General features: G+C 42.3%; 1 protein-coding gene across 2 annotated transcripts in view; it reads left to right on the top strand.

Moving 5' to 3' along the window:
- DGKQ (diacylglycerol kinase theta) overlaps positions 1-22,955 on the top strand; it is a 98,772-nt gene extending 75,817 nt beyond the window's left edge. Inside the window, exons 16-24 of one of the 2 annotated variants that reach the window (XM_075447246.1) lie at positions 3,542-3,693; positions 5,075-5,223; positions 5,810-5,991; positions 6,760-6,860; positions 10,260-10,406; positions 11,593-11,704; positions 13,543-13,695; positions 14,861-14,998; positions 20,204-22,955. In XM_075447246.1, coding sequence (XP_075303361.1) covers positions 3,542-3,693; positions 5,075-5,223; positions 5,810-5,991; positions 6,760-6,860; positions 10,260-10,406; positions 11,593-11,704; positions 13,543-13,695; positions 14,861-14,959 — 1,095 coding nt within the window. In that variant the 3' untranslated portion in view covers positions 14,960-14,998; positions 20,204-22,955. Of the gene's footprint in view, positions 1-3,541; positions 3,694-5,074; positions 5,224-5,809; positions 5,992-6,759; positions 6,861-10,259; positions 10,407-11,592; positions 11,705-13,542; positions 13,696-14,860 lie in introns of both variants that reach the window. The other variant, XM_075447245.1, reaches the window with a different exon arrangement.

Raw genomic sequence — 22,955 nt, 5'->3', positions numbered from 1 at the left:
AATAAAGCTGCGTTGCGTTAATCCTGACAAATTAAGCAATCCAGAGTGACTGTCGGAGTGTCTAAATCACACGGCCTCCTTCAGCTGTCTCTAAGAAACGAGCAATAAATTCCTTCCTGAACACCAGCCAACGCAAAACCCTTCTGCAGATTTCACTCCTCAAGCAGAGCACTGAAGGCAGGGCTAAAGGGGGAAGGGAGTCCTCAGGCTGAGAGTCACACAACCCCTCTGCCCAGTAACAAGCTCATTTGTACGTCCCCACTGGGGCTTTATTAAGGGATTAAAAAAAAAATGTGCAGCATAAGAGTACCACCCTTGTGGCCATCTATAATTGTAGCGGAGGGTGTACTTTTCAGAAAGCAACACAGCAGCCCTGATCTGCTGTACAAACTGTTACAGAGTTTTTAACCCCTACTGAAAAGCAATTATTTTCTGAGAAGCTGGCCTTTACCTAGGGGTTTAGCACTGTTCCTTACTCCTGTAATGAAGAGTGATGATGGGAAGAAAGTTAGCTGTAAGGCTAAGCACTTTCTGGAATACTTATGTTTGTTCTGCGTAGGTCCATTTAGTCCTAAATAGGTATAGTTAGCGATTTACATTAGAAGATACTTGAACAAAGATGACTTTGAGTGGTAATTCTCCTCAGTTTATTTTGTTAGCTCCAGGCATTCTCCACATTTGCTTGTGAGTCTTAGTAACATTCAGGGTAAATTTTTCACTTTTTTCTTTTTTTGATGTGATATTGACACTTGACAAGTAGGAAGTTTAGATCGCAGTTTTGTAGAAACTGTAAATACATATTTGCAACAATATGTATTTACGTGGGTAAGATCTCAGAGGACTTTCCAAAACACAGCTGTGCTTTTGAATGCCTTGGAACTTACCACGTCGCAAAAGTCATTGTGATTCCCAAAAGTTCCTTGTGAATTATTTTAGTTACCTGGTTTTAAACCCGGTACATTAGAACTTGCCTGCAAAAGCAAGTAATATAAAACATATGTTCAACATATCACTTCTCAATGTCCAAAACCAGTATTTTTAGAAACTGATTATCTGGAGAAGGTAATCAAATGTTCTTGTCCACATTCAAGTAAGGTATTTTTGAATGTTGGGCTGGTTTCTTTTCTCTTACTCTTTTTTGAAAAAACTTTTGTTTCCTTTGAGTGGCGGAACCGAGTATTTGTTCTTCCTCTTATCCCCTTACTCTTCTTTTTATAAACCCCACAAGTTTCCGGGCCCTGGACCGAGCATGAGGTTTCAGACAGCCAGTATGGTTCAGAAACTTGAAATGACTGTTGGTGAAATTGAGGTAGTAAAAAAGCTTTGAAGAGGAAGAAATGGGAAGTGGTCAGGTGGGAAGGTAGGGCGGAGTAGAAGCTGGAACAAGGGATGCAGGAAGGGAGCAGTTTGCCCCAAGGGACGTGGCGTTTCCTTTCGGAGTTGCTCTGCCATTCATTGATTGTGGGATTTTCAAAGGACCAGTCATAATGGGTCATGGCAGATGATGGCGCAGGAACTGTTGGAGTAACAAGAAGGGCTTTACTTCTGGAAAAGTGAGGGCTCTGCTTACTGTTTTTATTAATGCCTGTGATGGCTTGAGGGGAGGAAATACACTTGTCTCGTTGGGATATGTAGATCCTTGAGTTGTTTACCTTACAACTCAAGAAGTCCTTCCTTTTCATGACAGTGGCATGCATTGTTTTCCTTGGACTTCCTTTGCTGGCTACAAATAGCCTCTCCTGGTGCTGAACAGAACTAAATGCATTACCCTTGTTATACATTGGGCACGCTTTGAATAGTTGTTTACCTTTCCCAGTAAAGCCAGAATATGGAGGTGAGAGGGGTTTTGACCTAGTACAGTGTAGCGTGAAGGTGGCTCCTCTGGAGAAAGCGGTGTGGACAGCTTTGCAGCCTCTTGTCTCACCAACCTAGTTGTTTTGCCAGCAGTGAAACTTTTCCAGTAAAATAAAATTTTGAGGCTCTTCTGGCTTCTTTGTCAGCCAAAGTAGCCCTTCTTTGGCTTGCTTTTTTTTTTTTTTTTTTTTTTTTGTAGAAAACATGTGCCTTTTCAAACTGAGTGTCTCTGGTAGAATCTAAAGGACAAGGAAGGAGAGGGCAAGAGGAGAAGTGTGTGTCGGCTCCAGCAGCCTTCTTCCCTGCTTACCGCTCCCCTTCCCGGTGTGTTTTCTGTTTGTGCCTGCGTGTCGCGCTGGATGGCAGAGGGCGTTTCTCACACAGGTCGTGACAGAGAGGAGAAGGATTTTAATGTGTTTGCGGGTATCTTGACACATCTGGCAGGGTGTGACTTGCAGAGGATTAGCACCCAGCTCTGGTAGGAAAGCCATGGGCTCTGGGAGTGCTGTCGCCTCCCTTCTGTAGCGGTTGGTATCTCTCTGCATGTTTGCATGCTGCAGTCATGCTGCTGCCTCACCACCCCCTGAATCATTCTTGTCTAAATTGACTTATATTTAGCACTGTTGTTCTGTTCCCTGAATCCATCCTGTCAGCTGCGTGACAAATTGCTGTTCCCTGAATGCTGTCCAATTTGTAAATACAAATTACCGCGACTTAGGGACTGTGGCAAACATTTCTGTTTGAAAGCGTGCTTGTTGAAGTGCCAGATGGACTTTTCTGGCATGTACCTGCCCCACACCCCCATGGCAGGCAGATGAACGGTGTGCTGGCGTTTTCTGATCTTGCTAGAACCATTTACAAATTGTTTTACAGAACCAGTTACAGACTGGCTGGCTGAAAGCCAGTCCCGAGGGGGTGCTTGTGGTGACTGGAAGTTTTGACTTCCGCTCAGGCTGCAGGTACCGTTGCCATGCGGTCCGTGGAGTACCGCAGGAAGTCTCTCCTCTGCCGTGTGCAATGGCTTCCCTTGGAGCGGTGTCTGGATGGGTACCAGGCTCCCCTGCAGCACAGCCGTGCTTTGAGAGCCCTTTCAGCAGCAGCTTCAGTAGAGGTGCGGAGGACCGTGAGATACTGGCACCAAATCCTCCTGATTAAAAATTTTAAATATGTTTTTTTAAAAGAAGCTTTCAGCCTCTTATTTCATGGGAAGCCTCTTATTTCAGTGTCTGCCCCGAGCACCCTCGTTTTGAAATGTTTTGTTTTTGTAAATTAACATGTATTCTATGATGACCACAAAACTTAAGACAAATGTTTGAGTTGTTTTTGGAAGAAGTTTTCTCTTTGCAAGGAAAGTGTTTGAATTGTACGTGACTCTGCAGGGTGCCTTATCCCTCACACTATTTTTTGGCATAGACCGTTTGCTGAAAACGTGTAGGAAGGACTACTTGCAGTGCTTTTATTTTTAAAATTAGGCTTACCTGTAATTGGGTTAAAGAAACTTCAGTTACCAGGCAAACAAGATCAGCAGCTAACCTGTCCATTGTCTGGACAATGAATCTGTTTATTTATTGAATCTGGATTTTTTAATTAGGCATCAAGGAAGCATCAGGAAATACTTCTGAGATGCAGCAGTAATTTTCCTGCCTAGTCATGATTTTGGATAATTCTTTTTCTTGTCTTCTTTCAGGCGTCCAAGATACCACAGAACTGCTGCCCACTTCTTGTATTTGTCAATCCAAAAAGTGGTGGTCTAAAAGGTCGGGATCTACTGTACAGTTTTAGAAAGCTGCTAAACCCACATCAGGTCTTTGAACTTACCAATGGTGGCCCACTGCCTGGGTAAGTCATCGTATTTTAAATTCTTTTTTATTTATGTTGCTTTGTTATTTTTTGAAAGAATGGATCAGATCCACTTGTTATGAAGATCTAAATTGCTTCTGTTCTGTGCCTGAAGACCTGAGCAATGGATTACTCCTGACTGATTCTCACTGTGAAAACAGGTGTAAACGTTGAGGTTTGCCAAAGAAAAGCGAATAGAATAGCTCCAGATGTACATGCCTGTATCAAGTCTGATATAGGGTCCAGTCCTGGGAAAGTCGTATGCAGTTTACAGTAACACAGTTTTAATAATGATTAAAAATTAAAAAAAATTTGTAGTCAAATGGGGATGGAAAGAGAAATGTCACATTGCCCGATGAGGGCTCGTTTTTGCTTTTGTTTCCTCTAATGTTTAATGGGAACTTAACAGGGAAGCATAATAAAATTTTTTATCTTGACTCTTGAAACTTGGCCACAACTGCAGAATTAACAGGGCCTGCCTGGTCACAGCTGCAACATTTCTAAATAAAAGGAACAGAACATAATGTGCTTGTAGGGAGGCAGGAACGGATTACTTGATTTAATCAAGACCACTTTGTTGCCAGCTCCATAAAACTGAAAGTGATGGTTGAGCCTTCTCGGAGTAGCCTCATTCCTTCAGCACTGCTTTAACAAAGAACTGTCGTGACAAGCTCTTCAAAGCAAAAGCTTTTGTGGGAGAAACACAGCTTATGCAGGCAGCAAGAAATACAGGCTGTACAAACTAAGTTTTTTGTCAGAACTGTATAATTCTGTTGTTGTTCTAATGCAGTTCAAGCTGCAACTTCGGTAATTCGTTCATTTTGTTTTGCCCATGGAATCCTTCTGTAGCTGTGTGGCAAAATGCTTCCAGTTGTTCATTGCTTCTTGTGCAATGGGAAGTAAAAATTCCTTTGCAGGATATCTTGGTATGTAGGATGAAAAGCCACAAAAGGTAAGAGTGACCAGGAAAATAGTACTATGAAGAAGAAAATGCACGATGAGTCCTAAGACTAAGTGAAAAAAAAAAGAAAAAAACACCACTAATCAGCATCTCCACTAGGATTTAGAGAGTTACAGATGTTCACATTGAAATTGTGAATAGTTAGATCTCTGTGTCTTTGGTGATGAAGGAACTGTTTAACAACTGAACTCTAGCTGTGAAGAATCTTAGAAGAATGTGGTTTTCACTCTTTTTAAACAGCGTTACCTGTAAGTTGCTATTTTTCCATTCATTTTGTTGAAGTTGATCCCGAAAGTGATGGTAAGGGGTGGGGAGAATCCAATAATACTGTGTTTTCTTAAACAGCCTATTAAGAGGCGTTGCTTTTGCTATATTGTGTTGTAACGTTTCTTTTCCCCTTTGCTTCGTTTCTCAATGAAGGTTTCACACGTTCTCTAAAGTCCCCTCCTTCCGAGTGCTGGTGTGCGGAGGGGACGGCACTGTCGGCTGGGTCCTTGGCGCGCTGGAGGAGATCAGGCATAAGCTGGTGTGCTCAGAACCCTCAGTTGCCATCTTACCTTTAGGAACAGGTGAGAATCACAGCGAGCACCATTCTTCTTCTGAGGGCACAAGTCCTCCAGAAGGTTTATCTTTATCCATCTGACAAACAGCTCAGTTTTGCAGTAGAGATGCCATGACTCCATTCTGGACGGGGCTGGAGACCAAATGCAGTACCAGCTTTTCAAGGACATGTCAGTCATGCTTTCTGAAGGAGGAACATGCAGTGGGAGTGTTGGTATGGGTGTGTGTGAGTGAGTAGGAGTTGGAGACGGCTCTCCCCGGACAACCATACGTGCATCAGCCCTTGCGGTAAACCAGTGAATACAGCTGCTCGCTGACTTCTCAACTCTGTGACAGGTTTTTGTATCACTTTTTGTGAAAACTTTTCAGAAGAGACAGCATGTCTGTGTGTGATACTAAGGACACGTGCAACCACAGGAGCATCTAGGTATTTTTGCTACTTGTTAACTTTTGAGTCCAGTCTAACTACTGCCGTGACTTGTTTGGAGCACCTTAATGCGATTTGATTTGTAGAACAGGACTGATGCACTTTTTGACGCTTTTGGCTAACTTACGAAATGCAGTCATATTTTGGGGTGGTTCTTTTTTGCCCAGGTAACGACCTAGGGAGGGTCTTGCGCTGGGGAGCTGGCTACAGTGGGGAGGACCCCTACTCGATTTTGGTTTCTGTGGATGAGGCAGATGACGTTCTTATGGATCGCTGGACTATCCTTTTGGATGCAGAAGAGCCAGCTGAAGGTGCAGAGAATGGCATTGCAGACCCTGAGCCTCCAAAGGTGAGCTGAACACTGTTTGGCTTTGATTCTTAGGAACCGTTGTTCTAGTGAAAATCACAAAGAAAGATGTTAACTTAGTTTAACCTTTTGTTGCTCACCTGTCTTTGAGCTTGGGCCTTAGTGAGCTATTCCTTTGTGAACACAGCATGCATCTAGATATCATCTTACTGCCATTGCGTGTGTGTGTATGTGGCATCATTTATTTTGGCATCTGTTTTATTTTTTTGGAGTGGAAGTCAGTGTCTCTTGGTTCGTGTTACTTGTTTCTGTTTAGGAGAATTATAATGTTGGTTGTACATGGTGACTTCAGAGCTTTGTGTGAGTCCTGTTTCTGTTTATCTTCACACAAAGTAAAGAAATCGGACAAAGGGGTGGCAAAAAGAAAGTAGGATTTTGTAACAGTGGTAGCGATTGTCTGAGGTATTATCCTAGTTATTAGAAAATCCTAGGCATTATGTGTCAGTTGGAGGATTTTAAAGTTACTTAGGTTCCAGGTATTTTTCACTTGGTGGAGACGGGTTGATTTGCCCTGAGTGCCTAATCTGCTGTTTAAACGTGGTAGGTGGGAGAGCCAAGGAGTAGGATAGAAAAGATAGGGAGTGAAGTGGCATGCAAAGGAAGAATTAATTGCAGAAATGGTTTAAATCTGTAGAAAATTGAGATTGGCATATAGGGAGCAATTTAAAATGCAGCTGAGTATGTGAATTCAAGTTCTTCACTTATCTTTTATAAACATAAGGAGGAAATAATACAAATTTTTTTTGTCAGATTGTACAGATGAACAATTACTGTGGTCTTGGCATTGACGCAGAGTTGAGCTTGGACTTTCATCATGCTAGAGAAGAAGAACCAGGGAAATTTAATAGCAGGTAATCCTGGGGAAACCAGGGGTGAAGGGCAAAGTCTGTGGTATTGCATAACTTCGAGCTTACACTATGGCTGATTATCTTAAAATGCTACAGGTATGCACAAACAATATTGCTTAAGGCACAGCAGGCACAGGGATGAAGGAAGTTAGCCAGGAACTGAAAGACACAGAATTCAGGGGTTTTGTTTGTTTTGTTTCCACCCTCGCAAGAAAGAGCACCAAAACAGTTTTTGGAAGCCCTGTCATTATTATTCAGTGTACTTATTGGCCAGTAACTACAACGTTGAGTTCAGTGAAATTTTGAGGTAGTGGAAATACCTCTTATTCAAAGCCTCTAGCAGGAGGGAGGGCAGTGCTGCTATGTGAGCAAGAAACACGCTGTTCAGAACTTTTTTGTGTATTTCCCACCCTTGCATAATGCTGTGGTAGCACCTGCGTGCTGGTAATAAGGATGAAAAAAGATCCCTGTTTCTTCAGTGAGACTGCGATTAAAAAGGTATGGAGAGACACCTTCCTCCTTCCTGGCATGCAGATCAATCAATAATAGTACTTTTTCTTCTTCCCATAATCACTGAAATTGATGAGAAAAAGAGGTCGCAATTCTGTACTTAATCAGTAATTCCTTGTAGAAACTGTTTTTGTCTGCTTTCCCCGATGTTTGTGAGTGAATGTCCTCTAAGTTGTCTCTGGGTTTCCGGAGAGAGTTACATGCAGTTACAGCTATGCAGTGTTCAAATCCTAACTGTTAAAAATATTTTCTGAGTATTGCAGTTGTAAGTGGAGTGATGTGTAGTCCCACCTGTCTTGCAGTGTTCTGTCTATCATTACAGGCATTGCTCATGTTTTTTTCTAAAAAGTGGAATAATGCAGGGTATTGTCCATGGTACGTAAGTTACTATAAGGCACTGGTTTGCATTTTCAAGCCACTGGATTAAAGACATCATAGGTAGTAAATCGGGCAATATGTTTGCGTGTAGCAGTGCCTGTTCTAGTCTGTAAAGCTGTTCTAGATTTACTTGTGCCATTAATATAATCGAAGAGTTACGTTCATTCTTCCTTTAAAATGCACTATTGTGACTTTGCAAAGCTGCAGCACTTTAAAAGATACATCCTTTTCTTATTGCACTGTATTTAAGGGTGATACTTTGACTTTTATTGCCCTGTGTGCTTTTCACTCCTTGAATCTTTATCTCAGTCAGTTCACAGTGTGCAGTGCCTGCAGTGCAGCGGGCGATGGCTCAGTACCATTCCTGCAGACCTTCTACGTGCATATCTGGACACCATGCACGCAGGGTGTCTTGAAGGGCGTGTGGGAAAGGAGAGATGTTTGGGGGGTTTTTTTTGTAAATATGAAGGGCTTTATGTTTATGTGGTTCAAGATCTGGAAAAGAAACATGAAATAATGAATTGGTGCTGAGGTACGGTTTTGCAGGAGACAAACAGCTTGTGCAGGCTAACAGTGCCAATGCATGAATGTTGCCTGTCGCTGCCTGTGATGATGATTGTTAAAATTGCTGGCTTTACCCTTTCCCAGCATATGCAAATACACGCTCTTGCCAGCCAGATTAGCTTTTTCTATTACTGTTTTCAGTAAATTAACTACAAAGGGTGGCTGGTTAATGCCAGATGCAACAGCTGCTGGCATGTGAACTGTCTGCTCTTGCGTGCAGGACGGGAAGTTTCAGGTAGTCGCAACAGAAATGGCAGGTGGTCCTTGGAAGGAAAGCGGGCTTGGGTGCTCTTCTGAAGGGCGCGGGGCCATGAGCTGGTGGAAAAGCTGCGTGCTCTCTGGCCTCATGCTGTGGAGTCTCTTTACTGGGGGGAACACGAGGGTCTCGCTCTGTTCGTCCATGGCTGGCTTCTGAGGAGGGAGGTCCCTGCTCCTTGTCCTGCCTGCAATCCTGATCCAGACTCTGATCACTGCATTCCTGAGTCCAGTCAGTGTTATTAGTAAAGCTGTTTTAATATTCAATTAGTAAGTCTCTCTCCCTTTTCCTCCTTTTTCCCTTTCCATGGTGGGGGGCTGGGGTTGACAGAGAGCATCTGCCACTCTGTTCACTGCTCTGAACAGTGACAGTGTCTGCATAGGATACGTAGGTGGAATGGATTGTGTCTGCAGGAATGCAGTGGTAGGATTTAATCTCTGACAGATTTACCGCTTGTTGTGCATCACGGGGTGCTGTACCCAATGTCTCTGGATCCGGTGGACCTCAGTGGTCCGTAAGTGTTTCTTAGAAGTCATGTAGTTCAGGACTGTGTCTGCAGTTACGGCACTGTGTTGTAGTCTTTCGGTTTCTGCAGGCTTCCTTCTTCATGCAGCAAAAATTCATACTTTTCGGGGATATTTAAAGTATTGTGTTGCCTACCCATATTCCATTGTTTTTCAGTTGTATGCAAGTTAGACAAAACCTGTCGTAGCATAGACACACCTTACTGTCTTGTCTGGGGTAGAAGCGTATGTTAAGCATATGTTAAATGGTGTTACATCAGGTACCCTTAACACGGTGCTGTTAAAACAGTTAGCGTGTGGGACTATTCATTCCCAATGTAATGACTTAAAAGAACTCAACAGTCTCTATCTGAAGACTTGACTATAACCCACATGCTAAACTGGCTGTCTTCCCCACTTCAATTACTACAGCATTTAGACATAATGCCAGAGAGATTTTGCATTGTTGGGTTCCACTGACACCCATGTGCTAGCAGGGTCAAATAATGGAAATTTATGCTTTTTGTGTTGAGGTTGCCCTGAAAGCCATGTATCCAAAGGTTTCCATTATAGAAGAAAATATTCTGCGTGTTTGACTAACATTTGTTTATGTTAGTCTTAAAATATTTTGACGTTTCTAAGGATGCCATAAAAGCTTCCTCATCTTCTTTTACTCTAAAATGAGAGATGTTAGAGCTCTGTCACAGGGTGACATTACTAAGCATGTTTTAAGTTTCTGAGTATATTTCAAATGAATTAGCGATACCTAAAGCAGACTCACAAAGTTTTTGTGCCTTAATTATTTTAGCATTGCAACAGGAAACATTTTTAAATGTTTCATGAAGACATCTAGGTCTTAATTAAAAATACAGTTTTCCTGCCCAGAAGTTTACATTTCAAAGAGGCGTTGCATCAAGGCAACGCTTTTAAGAAGGGATGATTTTTCTATCATGAAATTTCACAGATATCCACATGCCTCAACAGCACAAACATCCCTTAAGTAAAAGATATGTAAGGTGGCACTTTGTGGCTTATGCTTTGTTTCTGCAGTAAAGCTAGAAGAGTTTGCGGAGGGTTTTAATTGAAAAACTCTTTAAAGGTGCCTGCTAGAGGACAGTACTGGTATACGTAGGAGGAGAAGTGCTGTGCTGGGCCTTACCTTCTAGTTAGAGGATGCTTGTCTGCTCCTAGGTTTCACAACAAAGGAGTTTACGTGAAAGTTGGGCTACAGAAGATAAGTCATACCAGAAATCTTCACAAAGACATAAAGCTTCAAGTGGACCAGCACGAGGTGGAGTTACCAAGTATAGAAGGACTCATTTTTATTAATATACCCAGGTAAAAAGGAGAGGAGGGATCCTGTGTGGATGCACATCTGGCTGTGTGTGTGGAAATGCTGCTTGGTATTTGAGCATGAAATGTCAAATGGTTAGATACAATGTTAAATGGTCTAGATTAATAGATGGTTGTTACTGGGTATTTTTGATTATTGCCTCACTCACTGGCTTGGCAACTGTGCCTAAGGAGCTAGCTCTTAATGCCCTTTTGACATTGTTTTTCTGATTCTTTGAAACTCACGATCTCACTCTGCTTGAAGGTGGTACAATCTTGTTTTCCCAGTGCAAACCCCATACATTTGCTATTTCTTCTGTGTCCTAAGAGTAATTTGGAATAATTTCCTCACCAAAGGTCTTCAGACTTCTTTTGGACCAGTTTTCTAGTAAAACATGACTTTTTAGGCATGGCTGTAGGCCTGTGGCTTCTGTCCACTACCATTTTCCCTGTCCCCGAAACTGTTTGATTGCTCCACCGGATTTCACCGTGGCTTGTAGAAGAATCGGAGATGCACACCCTTTCTGGCGTGCTGGAGACCAGGTGCCTGAGCAGTTCCTGCAGTGAAGGCCAGCCAGGTTTCAGCTGTCAAACACTGTCCAGCTGGTCAGTATATGTGGAGTGGGTGATGCTGCCCGGGTGGCTGTGGAAAACCTATGGCTCAGGTGCCTTTCGCGGGGTTGTTGGGGCTGCCTTGACGCCCACAGGAAGCTAGAGTTACTGCTGTGGGAGGAAGGAAGGCAGATCTGCAGGAAATCTGGCTTCCTTAGGCGTGCTGTTGATAGAGGCAGGTATTTTGTTTGCTCAATACCATCAGGTAATTAGTGCTGCCATACTAGTATCTTTTCAAGTACACCCATATCTCAAACTACCTGTATCTCTTTCCATTTTAGTCTGAAAGTGTTTCAACTTTTTATTAAACTGTATTTATTTACATGTACACACACGTATGTGCACATGCACATAGACATAAGTATACGCTGCACATGAGAACTGCAGAGAACAAAAGATGGCGATTAGTACTGAGCAGTCAGGGCACTGAAACAGTGAGTGAGTGATCTGAGTAAGGAGAGTCAATACTGCACAAAAAGCAACACGGTGTTAAATTGTCAGAAGTGTTTCAGAGCAGTGAAGTGCATGAATACCTGCTCCGTGACAGGCAGCAGGTCACTGTGGTGTGCTCTCTGCACAGCTGGGGGTCCGGAGCCGATCTTTGGGGGTCCGAGAGTGATAACCGCTTTGAGAAACCGCGCATTGATGACGGCCTGCTGGAGGTTGTTGGTGTGACCGGCGTCGTTCACATGGTAAGTGGGCATCCCAGTAAGAACAGAGAAAACACATGTTTTCTCAGGCTGGTTTATTTTTGTAATGAACAGTGCATTGCAAGTGCACAGTCCTAAGAAGTGTGCATCGATGTTGAGGTTATACCATCATTTGTTCAGGTGCTTGTTTTGTCATGCAGAAATGGTTGTAGACCATAAACAGATTTCATGGGCAGCGTCAGCTGTCTGTGGACAAAGCATTCGGATGGTGGGAGTTCAGCTGCAGCTGGTGTGCCTGTTCGTGGACTGCAGTGCCCTCTTGTTGTCTGCTTATTGTCCTGCACTGAAGATCCACATTTAGGTGCCAGACTATGACAGGTGGAATGGAAGCTGAAGAAACCTGTGGCTGGATAAGCAAAGTAATAGAAGTGTGGAGAACTTGTTAACAGTGCATGGGCTAATGCTTCATGACTTAAGTGGGCTTTGAACCAAGGCCGGAAACATACACGCATACATATATATGAAATGCAAATATATATATATATATATATGTATTATGGAATGCACTAGCTTTCTTGTAACAGGTATCATGGTGTCAAAACCACACAGTTCCTGGGATGAAAACAAGATTCTATTTTAATATTACCAAAATGATCCACTCTTCACTTAGCAGATTTGCAAAAAATCTTGCCATACCTCATCACAATCAGGGCAGAGATGCCTTCTAGACGGGTGGCTTTATAATTGTCTGCCACAGGCTTTCCAACACCTGTCCCTGACAATCTGATGCTAGCTGCTCTTTATCCAAATGCTGTGTGAAGCAGATGATACGCCAGTTCTGCAAAGAATATTATGACTCAATTTATGCAATTTAATTCTGCCATGTATTACGTATTTTTACAATGGTGTGCTATTAGCAACACAGTCCTGCGGGATGGCGAGTTATTTTTGTCTTTTCTTCATGTTTCTTTCACTGCCTTAAGAAAGCTGCTTCTGAAAAAGTGCATGTGGTCAAGTAACTAGAGACAACGAATCCATGCAACCACCAAAAATGGAAAGGGGGGTGCTTAAAATGGTTTGCACAGCTCGATCTTTGGTGTTGGGCAACTTTACTGTTTTGTAATTTAGATCTGTTAAGGAAAACAGATATAAAACATTCCTTTAGAAGAAGTGGTTTGGTAGACACCGTTACATTTTTTGTGAAGTTGGAAGCAACAAGGAGTGTACCCATTGCTTTGGGACACAGATGTTAACAAACCCATGCTCTGATTTTGTGATCTTCTGTCAAGGTTTTTACCCCTGCCTTTGGTGTCTGTACACATTCCCCAAGAGAATATGTAGCAGCAAAGTTCACTTTGCTTCACTTTTTACAGTTAATACTCAGCCATTAGTTATAGTTGAGTATATGTGTACGTATATGTAGTTGAGTATATATTTGTGTGTATATGAAGTTGAGTTTGGCAAAACTCTCCCTATTGATAAAGTGCTTTTAGACTTTTGAGTTGCACCTGTGTTGAAGTCTGCATGCACGGTTAGCTGTTCTGAAAATGTGTTTACTACATTGTGGAGGGGAGAAGTAGAAGCAAACCATTGTGAGTGCCTGCGCCTTGGCCAACCTGGGTGTACTAACGACTTCACTGTGTATTTTGCCATTTTGCCTCTGGCAGCCTGCAGGGGTGTCAGTTCTTCATACACTAACTTCAATAGTTAATGCTGTGTCAGTAAAGGCATCTTATGCAGATTTTGCCTGAGCAGTTCTTTTACTTGAAACGTAAAATGTCTTGTGAGAATGAAATTCTGTCGACGCAGTTTAAGTGCAGCTAATATTTGTGCTTCTCTTTTATTGGGGTGATTGATTCCTGGCTTTTACTTTATAACAGGGTCAAGTCCAAGGTGGTTTTCGATCAGGAATCCGCATAGCCCAAGGCTCATATTTTCGTGTAACACTCCTAAAGCCAATTCCAGTTCAAGTTGATGGAGAGCCCTGGATTCAGGCCCCTGGCCAGATTATTATTTCTGCTGCAGGACCAAAGGTACTGGCTATAGGTTTGTCTTAGCAAGCTGACTTTGTTTCTCCAGAGGATGTTATCGTATTATCCTGCTTTTTTGTTGTCTTCTGATGCTTAACTTTAGAGGAGCTAGCAGGAACAGTGTGGTAACTATTGGATAAATACATAGCAGTTTCTGCAGAGGATGGTTTGAGGGCCCTTTCCACTGGCTCAGATGAGGCTCTTGTTTAAAAAGATAGTCCATGAGCTTCAGCCTAGTGACTTAATTTTTTCCCCTGTACTGAGATCTCCAGGCAGTGTTGCTTGCACTGAAGCAGATCACAGTTACGAGGGCCGTGGTAGTACTGCGGTGTGCGAGGTAGGAAGCAGTCTGCTGTCAGTGCTGGAGGAGGGAAGCTCTGTCGGAGGGCAGCAAAGGAGAAGACTGAATAATGGAGGAGGAGGGTCTTAGAAAAAGAGACTTTGGAGTAATCAGTGTCTGTCTTTCCTTGATACCTCAACGTATGTGTAGAAGGAAAAGAGCATCTGCTACCTAAGAATTTGACTTCTCTGTTGACACTGAAATTGTGAAATCATCGCTTTGCAGTAGTTGACTCTGGTGCACACCAGTCTACATGTTTGTCTGCTACCTTAAGGATGCCTTTTTAACTCACAGAAATTTGTTGCTACAGGCAATCTTGGAGAATATGTAGCCCTGCCAAGAGGGCTACCAGAACAATGGCCCTTGCAGAGGAAAAATGGGTGAAAAAGAGGGTCATACCTCAAATGTTTTGGAATATGTTAAACTTTGTTCTTTTCCTGAGAGAAAGGGGGAAAAAGAGAAAGAGAGAGAGAACAAACCTAATTTGTCCTTCCAGTGAGAAATATTTCTATCATTCTGTCAGGTTAGTGACTAACAGTGTTATCTGTATGTATGTGTATGTATATGTGTGTGTGTACATGAATATACATGCACACGCATACATACCCATATACGTCTATATACATATACATACATGTCTATATATGTTCATGTAAAAAAGCAGTTAATCCTATAGCTTTATAAGGACAGGTGCTTCAGATAGTTGTGTATTATATGTTTTTCTGTGGCAGTTCCAACGTTTTACTTGTTTATTAGTTGCCTTAGATCTAATTATAGGTGACTGCAGATATTTTAATACTCACTTTCTTTTAAAACTTTCCACTTTAGGTCCATATGTTGAAAAAATCCAAGCAGAAACAGAAAAAAACTGGAAGCCTGAGAGAGATGAGAGTGGATAGCATGTCAGTCTCTGAAGGAGGACGCTGAGGGGAGACCTGTGCTCCGAAGTGATGCAGCACACCTACTGTAAATACCAAGATGGTTCAGTAAAATTGAGTGCAGACAACTAGTGAAGAGCGTTGCTTATAAGCGTGCCTTTCATTACATTTTGATAGTACTGGGTTCTACTTCGTCTTTCAAAGATAGTGCCTCATTGTTAGAAGTAACTATTACGTACCACTTGTCTCATCTGAAAGTTTACTTTGGGTTGCTTTTACATAAGCCATTTCCCAGTTTTTCACATATATAGCAACTGAGGCCAAACAGAAATTCCAAGATGCTGAGATTTCTGCATCTACCTTCACAAAGATTCTTCACCTCCTCCCAGCTTTTTCTTAAAGAAAATCATCCCATAGATAAATTTTGGTGCATTGTTCCATAAATGAAAATGTGTTCCTTTAAATTAATGCTCACAGTAGACTCATAACCAAAAAAAGGCAAAGACATGAGCTGCTGAGAACTCCTTGGCTCGGTCCGAACAGCACAGCTGAAGCAGTACTGCAGTAAAGAGAAAAATACAAAATGCAGGGGAGATGATTTGTGTAAAAGGAGCCCCGTGCACTGAGAAGACAGAAAGTACTAGAACGGTTGAGTCAGACTATTTCAGGCTGTTTACTTCAACAGTATTTGGACAGTGTGAATGAAGGGGAAACAGCTTGTAGAGCAAGTTTTCAACTGCAGCTTAGTTTCTCCTGTATTATTCAGCCAAAGGCTGTTTTAAAAGGCATTTGAATTTCAGCAGATATCACTGTAACATAAAACAGGAACAAGAATATCTGAGGCAGTGTTCCATTATACTGATTTTTTTCTGTCATTGAAACCATTATCTTTGACACCAGACTTTTCCTCTTGTCTTCACTTGTGCTGTTTCATTTTCATTAATTTGTCACAGTCGGACTGTTATTTAACAACAAGCTCAAAGACTGAAAGAAGCATCACTAATTAGGGTAAAAGAAATACCATTTAGCGTTCACTTAAGTAGATTAGCACAGTCATATATTAGAGCTGAACTGAAGTACAGTGTAGCTTCACTGAGGAGCCATAGGAGTTATTGAAGCCTGTAGTGTGCATGTGCTGTAGGCTTCAGATAACTGGGAATGCGATAGCCATCACGAAAACTCATTTACCTGGTCAAGCCTTCTCAAGTCCTGGGTGGGTGTTGTTATCAGGCATGGGCCCGGGGACACAGTGACTGTCTTTTGTCACTTGGATGAGTGTGTGCTCTTCAGAGGCTGTTCCTCTGAGAGCTGCTTTGAGACCAAGATCACCTCTCTGTGCTTACCCATCTGCTAAAGATGTGGAGATCCAATACTTTCTCTTACAGCTTCCTGCTGGAGACTGGCACTAGAGCAGACATGCTGGTCCTGTCATGCACTACCTGTGTCTGCTGCCCTTGGATGTAGTCGTGCTGGTCTTCACTCACATCTCTGCTGGTGTCATCTCACCATAGTTCTCCGGTGACAGAACCTACAGAACCTTTCACTTCAGGTCAGCATTATGCACAAGCGGCCCTCTGAGCCAGCTGCAGTGCAGGAGGCCTGTATGGTTTTGCCACTTGTATGCATCTACTGCTGGCAGCTATTTAAGCCATGGCCAGAGCCCACTTGGCTAGGCAGTGGGCTTACTTGTCCTCTGTTGCGCGGTAATGACTAGCTCAGCTATGGATGGCATGAATTCATCACTCAAGTGGCAGCTTTAGGAGTGTTCCTCTTGCCAGTGTGTCTAGAAAAACATCTCCAGCTTCAGGGAACTTCAGTGTAACTTGAAAATTGCAAAAGCCGTTTTGTGTTGGAGCTAATTAGGTGCTAAGGCAGTTCTTGCTGGGTCTTGTTGATCAGTCTTGTACTCTTAAGCACTGTGCCAGCTTCAGCAACATCTGGTTGTTGATACAGTTGGCCGCCTGGGCTGCAAGTGCACATTGCCAGGTCATTCTGAGCTTCTCATCAACCTGTATCCCCAAGTCCTTCTCCTCAGTCCTGCTCTCAATCCGTTCCCCACTCAGCCTGTATCTGTGCTTGGGATTGCCCCAGCGCAAGTGCAGGACCTTGCCCTTGGCCTTGTTGAACTTCATGAGGTTCACATAGGCCCACCTCTCAAGCCTGTCCAGGTCACTCTGGACAGCATCTCTTCCCTCCAGCACATCAACTGCACCACACAGCTTGGTGTTGTCCACAAACTTGCTGAGGGTGCACTCGATCCTGCTGTCCATGTCCCGGACAAAGATGCTAAACAGAATGATAGAGCTGAAGCTATAAACAGTCAAAACAGCCATGCAAAAATGGCAGCCACCTGCAGCCTCTCCTTCCTGTCCAGTGATTCGTTCTGTTCTTGGTGTTCTGGTAGAGATGCATTTGGAGGACTAACTCCTGCTTTCAATGGAGCCTGCTATTAATTGTTTAAATTGTTGATTTAATATTAGGGATGTACTTCAGGTACCACCATGTGGACTACAACTTATCTTTTTATTCAACATGCAGACTGGACTCATGCTATGGAGGAGATAGTACGGATAGTCCTCATCTCCTGATCATTTAACGCAGAATTGTCTCTGCTTTGGAACCTGGGCATGAAGGAGCTCTGGCATCCTGGTACCAGCATTACAAGTAGGAAGGGTCAAGTGTTCTATTTCAGGGTATGCCCTCTCAGGATGAAGCTCACAAATTAGAGAGGAAATCTGAAATAGACTGCTGCTTATAATTGTCCAGAGAGCCAGAGAAACTGCTTTATGTTCCAGGTCAGCAGAAAGAACACATTGTTCTTCTTCCCAGTTGCTAACTGAGTAATGGAGAAGAAAACTTGATTTTCTGTTACAGAATACATGCATAAGCTTTAAGCTTGCTGGTACTGACCATCTTCTTCAGCCCAAGCAAATAAACCTGTCTCACTATTTTTCCAGACACACGTAATCCTGCAGCATGCAGCTGGCAGTGTTTCATGTTCTTGGCTCATTAAAGGCCTGACTGTCTCTCTCTGTTGCTCAATATCTGTTACGTGAAATAACACAAAACTCTTGGGTCACAGCGGTTTAATCAGAGGGCCCCTTACTGTGGTGTATCCTCCCATGGGGATTTTCCATCCGTGGAACCCTGCACAAGCCTGCCTTGGGGTAGAGTCCTGGTAGCAAGGTGTCACAGAGGTATGAATGTGTTCTCCTTGCAGCTGCCAGAGGGGATCCTGGTGGAGGACAGAAAGGTTTTGAGTTTTCTTTCTTCCTTCCCTTTTCTTTTTTTCCAGAAACAAACTCCCACATGTTGTTTGAGCAGATGAGTGCCACAGTGGAATGAAAATGTATCTTAAGAAAAACATACTTGGCATTTCAGGTCTCTGTGCCTCATAAAATGATGCTTAGTGTGTTTTGAAGACAAAACAGGTTCCTGAGCAGTTGATAGGAAAGCTCCTATAAAGCTTTTAAAAGGAGAAACTCATTATTTAACCCCTCTATTAAGATGTTCCAGTTTCAGATACTGTAAAGGCCAGTATATCAAGAATACGTATATACTCTTTTTTTTTTTTTTTTCACATTTTCACCACACATAGTATCTGAGAAGGCCCAGTATTTTCTTCCATAGTATGTAAGACTTCCTTGAAGAGAGGAGGTAACTGTTTGCACTTACTATGAGACATTTTGACTTCGCCTTTAAGTTGAACAAAACAATGCAGTATAGTTTATATGGTAGAGGGCAGATAAATGATTCTTGGCACTGAATCTTCAACTAACATTGTGTGAGAACCTAGTGGTCACATGGCCAAGTGCTTTAAATAATGCAATAACAAAAAAGTTGGGGAAGAGGCTCAGCTTTGTCAAGGCAGATGTTAATCAACATCAGGGACATAGGACCAAGAACCAGAATCTATCAGCAGGGAGGAGATGCAGGCTCATTGCTATCCAGAGCACGCTCCTTCATCCTCTCTCCACTGCCCGCCTTCTTACTGTGCCTATAAACCATGGCAGGCACAGATAGCACAGCTAGCATCTCTTCTGCTGAGATATGTGGTCCTGACATTTTACTAGTGTCCTACTAGGTTTTGCCATCACAGGCGAGAGAAGGGTCCTGAAAATCGTGGTACATTTCAGATACGCTGCTACTGCATACAAGAGAAGGTGGTCAGCTAGTTAAAATCTGTTTTGATGGGTAAGCACATTACCTCTGTCTTGAATTAGGAGATCGAAATTCAAAAGCTCGTCCCTGAGATACAGGTGCTACTTCAGAAAATTTGCTGCTTTTTCCCCATGGCTTTTACACATGATTTTTGTAGTTTAAATTGCTGATGTCTTCATTGCATTGATTTTTAAATGAAAAGGTGTTATTTTGCCAAAAACTTTGTTTATTTATGTACGTGTGTATATGTGTGTGTACGTGTAGGTGTATACATTCATATGCGCACACCCTCTAAGCCTTACTGTATTTCGTTTCGCAGTGCCTACTTGTACAGCTTTTGCTGTGTTACATTCTGATAGCATTCACCTCTGGATCTTTCTTTCACCAGTTTTGGACAGGAGGCAGAGCTTGCTTTCTTACTGGTCCCACTGGAGTTCCCAGCGCACATTTCTAATGGACATGTGCTTTCCAACAAGACGTGATGGCAATATAGTGAAAGCACAGCTGTGTTTAGAGTGCAGTCTCTGCATGTGTACAGTTTGAGCTCCTCTTGCTCTTTCTAGGTTTTAGTCAAGCCTATGTGTGCAATCAGTGGCAGAGGGTATTGTAGCATTTTAAAAACTAGGAGAATCTGTAGCATAGTCCATTGCAAGACTTAAGGAACAAAATTAAATGAACTGTTATAGACAATTGCTCATTAATCTTCACAGTTACCCTCTTACAAGTATTGCACCCATTGCATTTCGTGAAAGAGCAAGTAATGTACTTGTTTTGAGTATCAGCTGTTTGGAATCGCTAAGCGTTTACACGTGCACATTACTCTGCAGCAGTCTGTTGGCGTATAAATGTGTCATCAGATGAAGCCTCATTTTGTGGGAGTAGAAGGTAAGAGGAGCTGTTGCGACACTTAAAAAGAACTCACATTGAAGACACAACAGGTTCAGCCACATAGGTATTTTGTAACATACTGACTGTGTGGGCAGGTGTGCCCTGTGTTGCATGGCCACCGGTCCATACTCCGGCACTGGAGTTGTGCACTTGAGAGACCTGGCAGTAGATCCTCTGTCAGTCTGCGCCTCATACCTCTTCCTTACAACCTCCATAGTAATTGTGCATTTCCCTCTTCTGCTAGGCTGCCTTCCTGCCCCTTGGGCCCAGCCTTTATACTGAAACTGGTGACAAAGGCATGAGTATGTGGTGGTGGGCATGTGTGGGGAGCGGGGGAATGAAGATCCTGCTCTAAAACACCGCTCTGGTTATTGGGCTTGGACTGTTCATTAATTTCTACTTCAGCTTCTACTTCAGCCGTTTAACAGCTGTGCAGCAAAGACTCCACAACTGCCGAACTACCTTGGACTCAATGGTGACAGCATTGCCTCATCTTCAGCCTTTGATCTTATACGCACCAGTGCATGTATCCTTCATATACTTTTTGCACTTAACAGAAAATGCAGCTTAGATAGGCTTAAGGTGTGGCAGAATTGCAATGTTTGTACTTTTTTGTAAATATGGGGATGATTCTACAGATACAAAGATGCACTTTCAGGTAACGATGAAAAGAAGTTTGTAGAATGCAACCGTTAGGAATTTCTCTGACTGCAGCGTTCCTTGATGATTCTCCATCTCTAATACTGTGTTCTCCCTGAAAGCCTGCTTGGGAATGAGAGATGGTGTCTTCCTCCCGTCGCAGTCTGTATTTATAGCTGACTGACTGAAAGTTCATATATACTTTTAAACAATTACAAATTGGCTGCTATTCTAAGATTTAGGTTTATTAGAGTGATGTTATAATGCATAAAAGTAATGTTAAAGTTTTATTTATAATGTCAACATTTGCTGATTTGACACTTGGCTTGTAGGAGAGATCCAGCTCGAAGCCTTCATTCCTTTGGTATTTAATGTATTTTTTTTAACAGTGTAGCCATTGTATGTGTGGAATGCAGTGAAATGAATGCAAATTACTAATCTTAACCTGCAATTAGACCAGCAGTTTCAATGTTTACAGGACAGTGACTATTGATTGTAAACCCATACATGTCAGTTGAAACAGCGCACTCTTCCTGTGTTCTGGAAGCATTGTTTCTGCTTCCCTTGACAATGAAATGGTTGCCTTCTGGTTTAGATTCCTGGTTATGTCCTTTTGGAGAGATTTAAATTTGGATTACAAATTTTCTGCCATGGACTCATAGGACAGAATTTCTACTGATACAAGTGTTGTATTGAACATGTTTTCCGAAAGATTGACTTTATTTTTAGTGAAGATAATTTATGAGAATGTTTTATAAGCAGATCAGTGTTGTTGAAAAAGTTGGTCTGAAGTCTTGAAATAAATGTGTGTAGATATTAAAGATGTATCCCAAAGCAAAGTATGTTTTAATAGGGCACTGTTGCTGGTGTAGTTACCCCTCTGAGCTCTCCTAGCAACACAGTATTAACAAGTCACTGTGCACAGCCCTGTGCACTGTGTGTTACTTAGGAGACGACTGGATTTCAGAAGATGTGGCTTCATTTATGTTGTGCATATCCTGTATCGCACCTCTGGAAGCAGCTCCGAATATAAACATCAGCTGTGTAAGGCAGAACTTTTTCCCTCTACAAATCGCTGCAGGTTAGAGAGCAGAGAGCCTGCCCTTGTGCTTGACTGCAGGAATGCTGCAAGTCTGGTGGCTGTCTGGCACTTCAGTGGTCCCTCACTGTCAGCAGGGTGTGCCACACAGTAGTCCTTTAGCTTGCTGAAGGAAGGCAGGCACGAATCGGCGTGTGCCTGTGTCAGTTAACGGCTTGCCTCGCCATGGCATCCCTTTCTTTGTGCTGCTGGTCTTGCCAAAATGGGTAGCAAGAGGTGCTTGAAGAATTACTGAGTATTTATTGTGTCATTTTAGGTGCTTATAAAGCCTTCACTGCTATTTTAAAGCAAAATTATGGGGATCTGTAGCGTAGCAGTAGCTGTATAAGTCCAGCTTTCTGAACGTGCCCAAGAGCAAAGTTATCCTTAGGATAGTTTAATTAGCAATTGTGTAGATGGTAGCAATCAAGACCTTGAAGCTGCAAGTTCTGATTAGTGGAAGGGAGCATCTCTGCTTTGAATGCAAAGCATCACAGAGTTTGTAATTCACTATAGATTTCAGCGTCCCTCCTACTTAGGAACTACCCGTGAGGTCTTAACTCTTCCCAAATGATAGTTCAACTATTGCTTAAATAACTGGTTTTCACTTCTGCTTATTTAAATCATCCAACTTCAAGCAGTTTTATGAATGCTATTTTAATATCAAGATACTCTAATATGTCTTATAGCATTTCTTGTGAATGTTCCAGTACATTGGTAATAAACCACCTTGGCCCAGCAAGCTAAGGTAAGCTAACCGTTGAACAGTTTAGTTATTGTGTAGTGCTTATTCTTTGTGCATCTGCCTAGTAATTCTCAGAAAAAAAAGGCCTAAGCATAAGCATTAAAGTGGTTGAAAACTGTTTCTACATTGTGTGCCTCAAACTAGTAATGCATTATCACCCATGTTTGCTTGTGGATTGGTCTCAGAAACAGGCTTTTAATAATGTAACTTGTTTCTTGATGTCTGCCTTGCAAATGAGATGCATCATTATGCTGTGGTAACTTGTCTACAAATAACATACCTGGTGTACTAATTGGTTTAAAAAAAAGTCATTTATAAAAGATGGACTTTCCTCTTGTATTTAAACATCTGTTTGTCCTTGGGTTATGTTCTTAGAACAATTCTGTATATATTTTGCAATATGTGTTTTATGTTTAATTTGGTTGTACATTTTGCACTGATTTGAAATTCTCTATTCTAAGTATTATTTACAAGTTTCAGAGATCTGTAACTAGAATTTGTCTGTGAAAAATACAACATCTCTTCTACCATGAA

Source organism: Opisthocomus hoazin, chromosome Z (assembly GCF_030867145.1).
Source record: "Opisthocomus hoazin isolate bOpiHoa1 chromosome Z, bOpiHoa1.hap1, whole genome shotgun sequence".
NCBI lineage: Eukaryota > Metazoa > Chordata > Aves > Opisthocomiformes > Opisthocomidae > Opisthocomus > Opisthocomus hoazin.
Note: the sequence above shows the minus strand (reverse complement) of the source record. Positions and strands in the feature narration are given on the sequence as shown.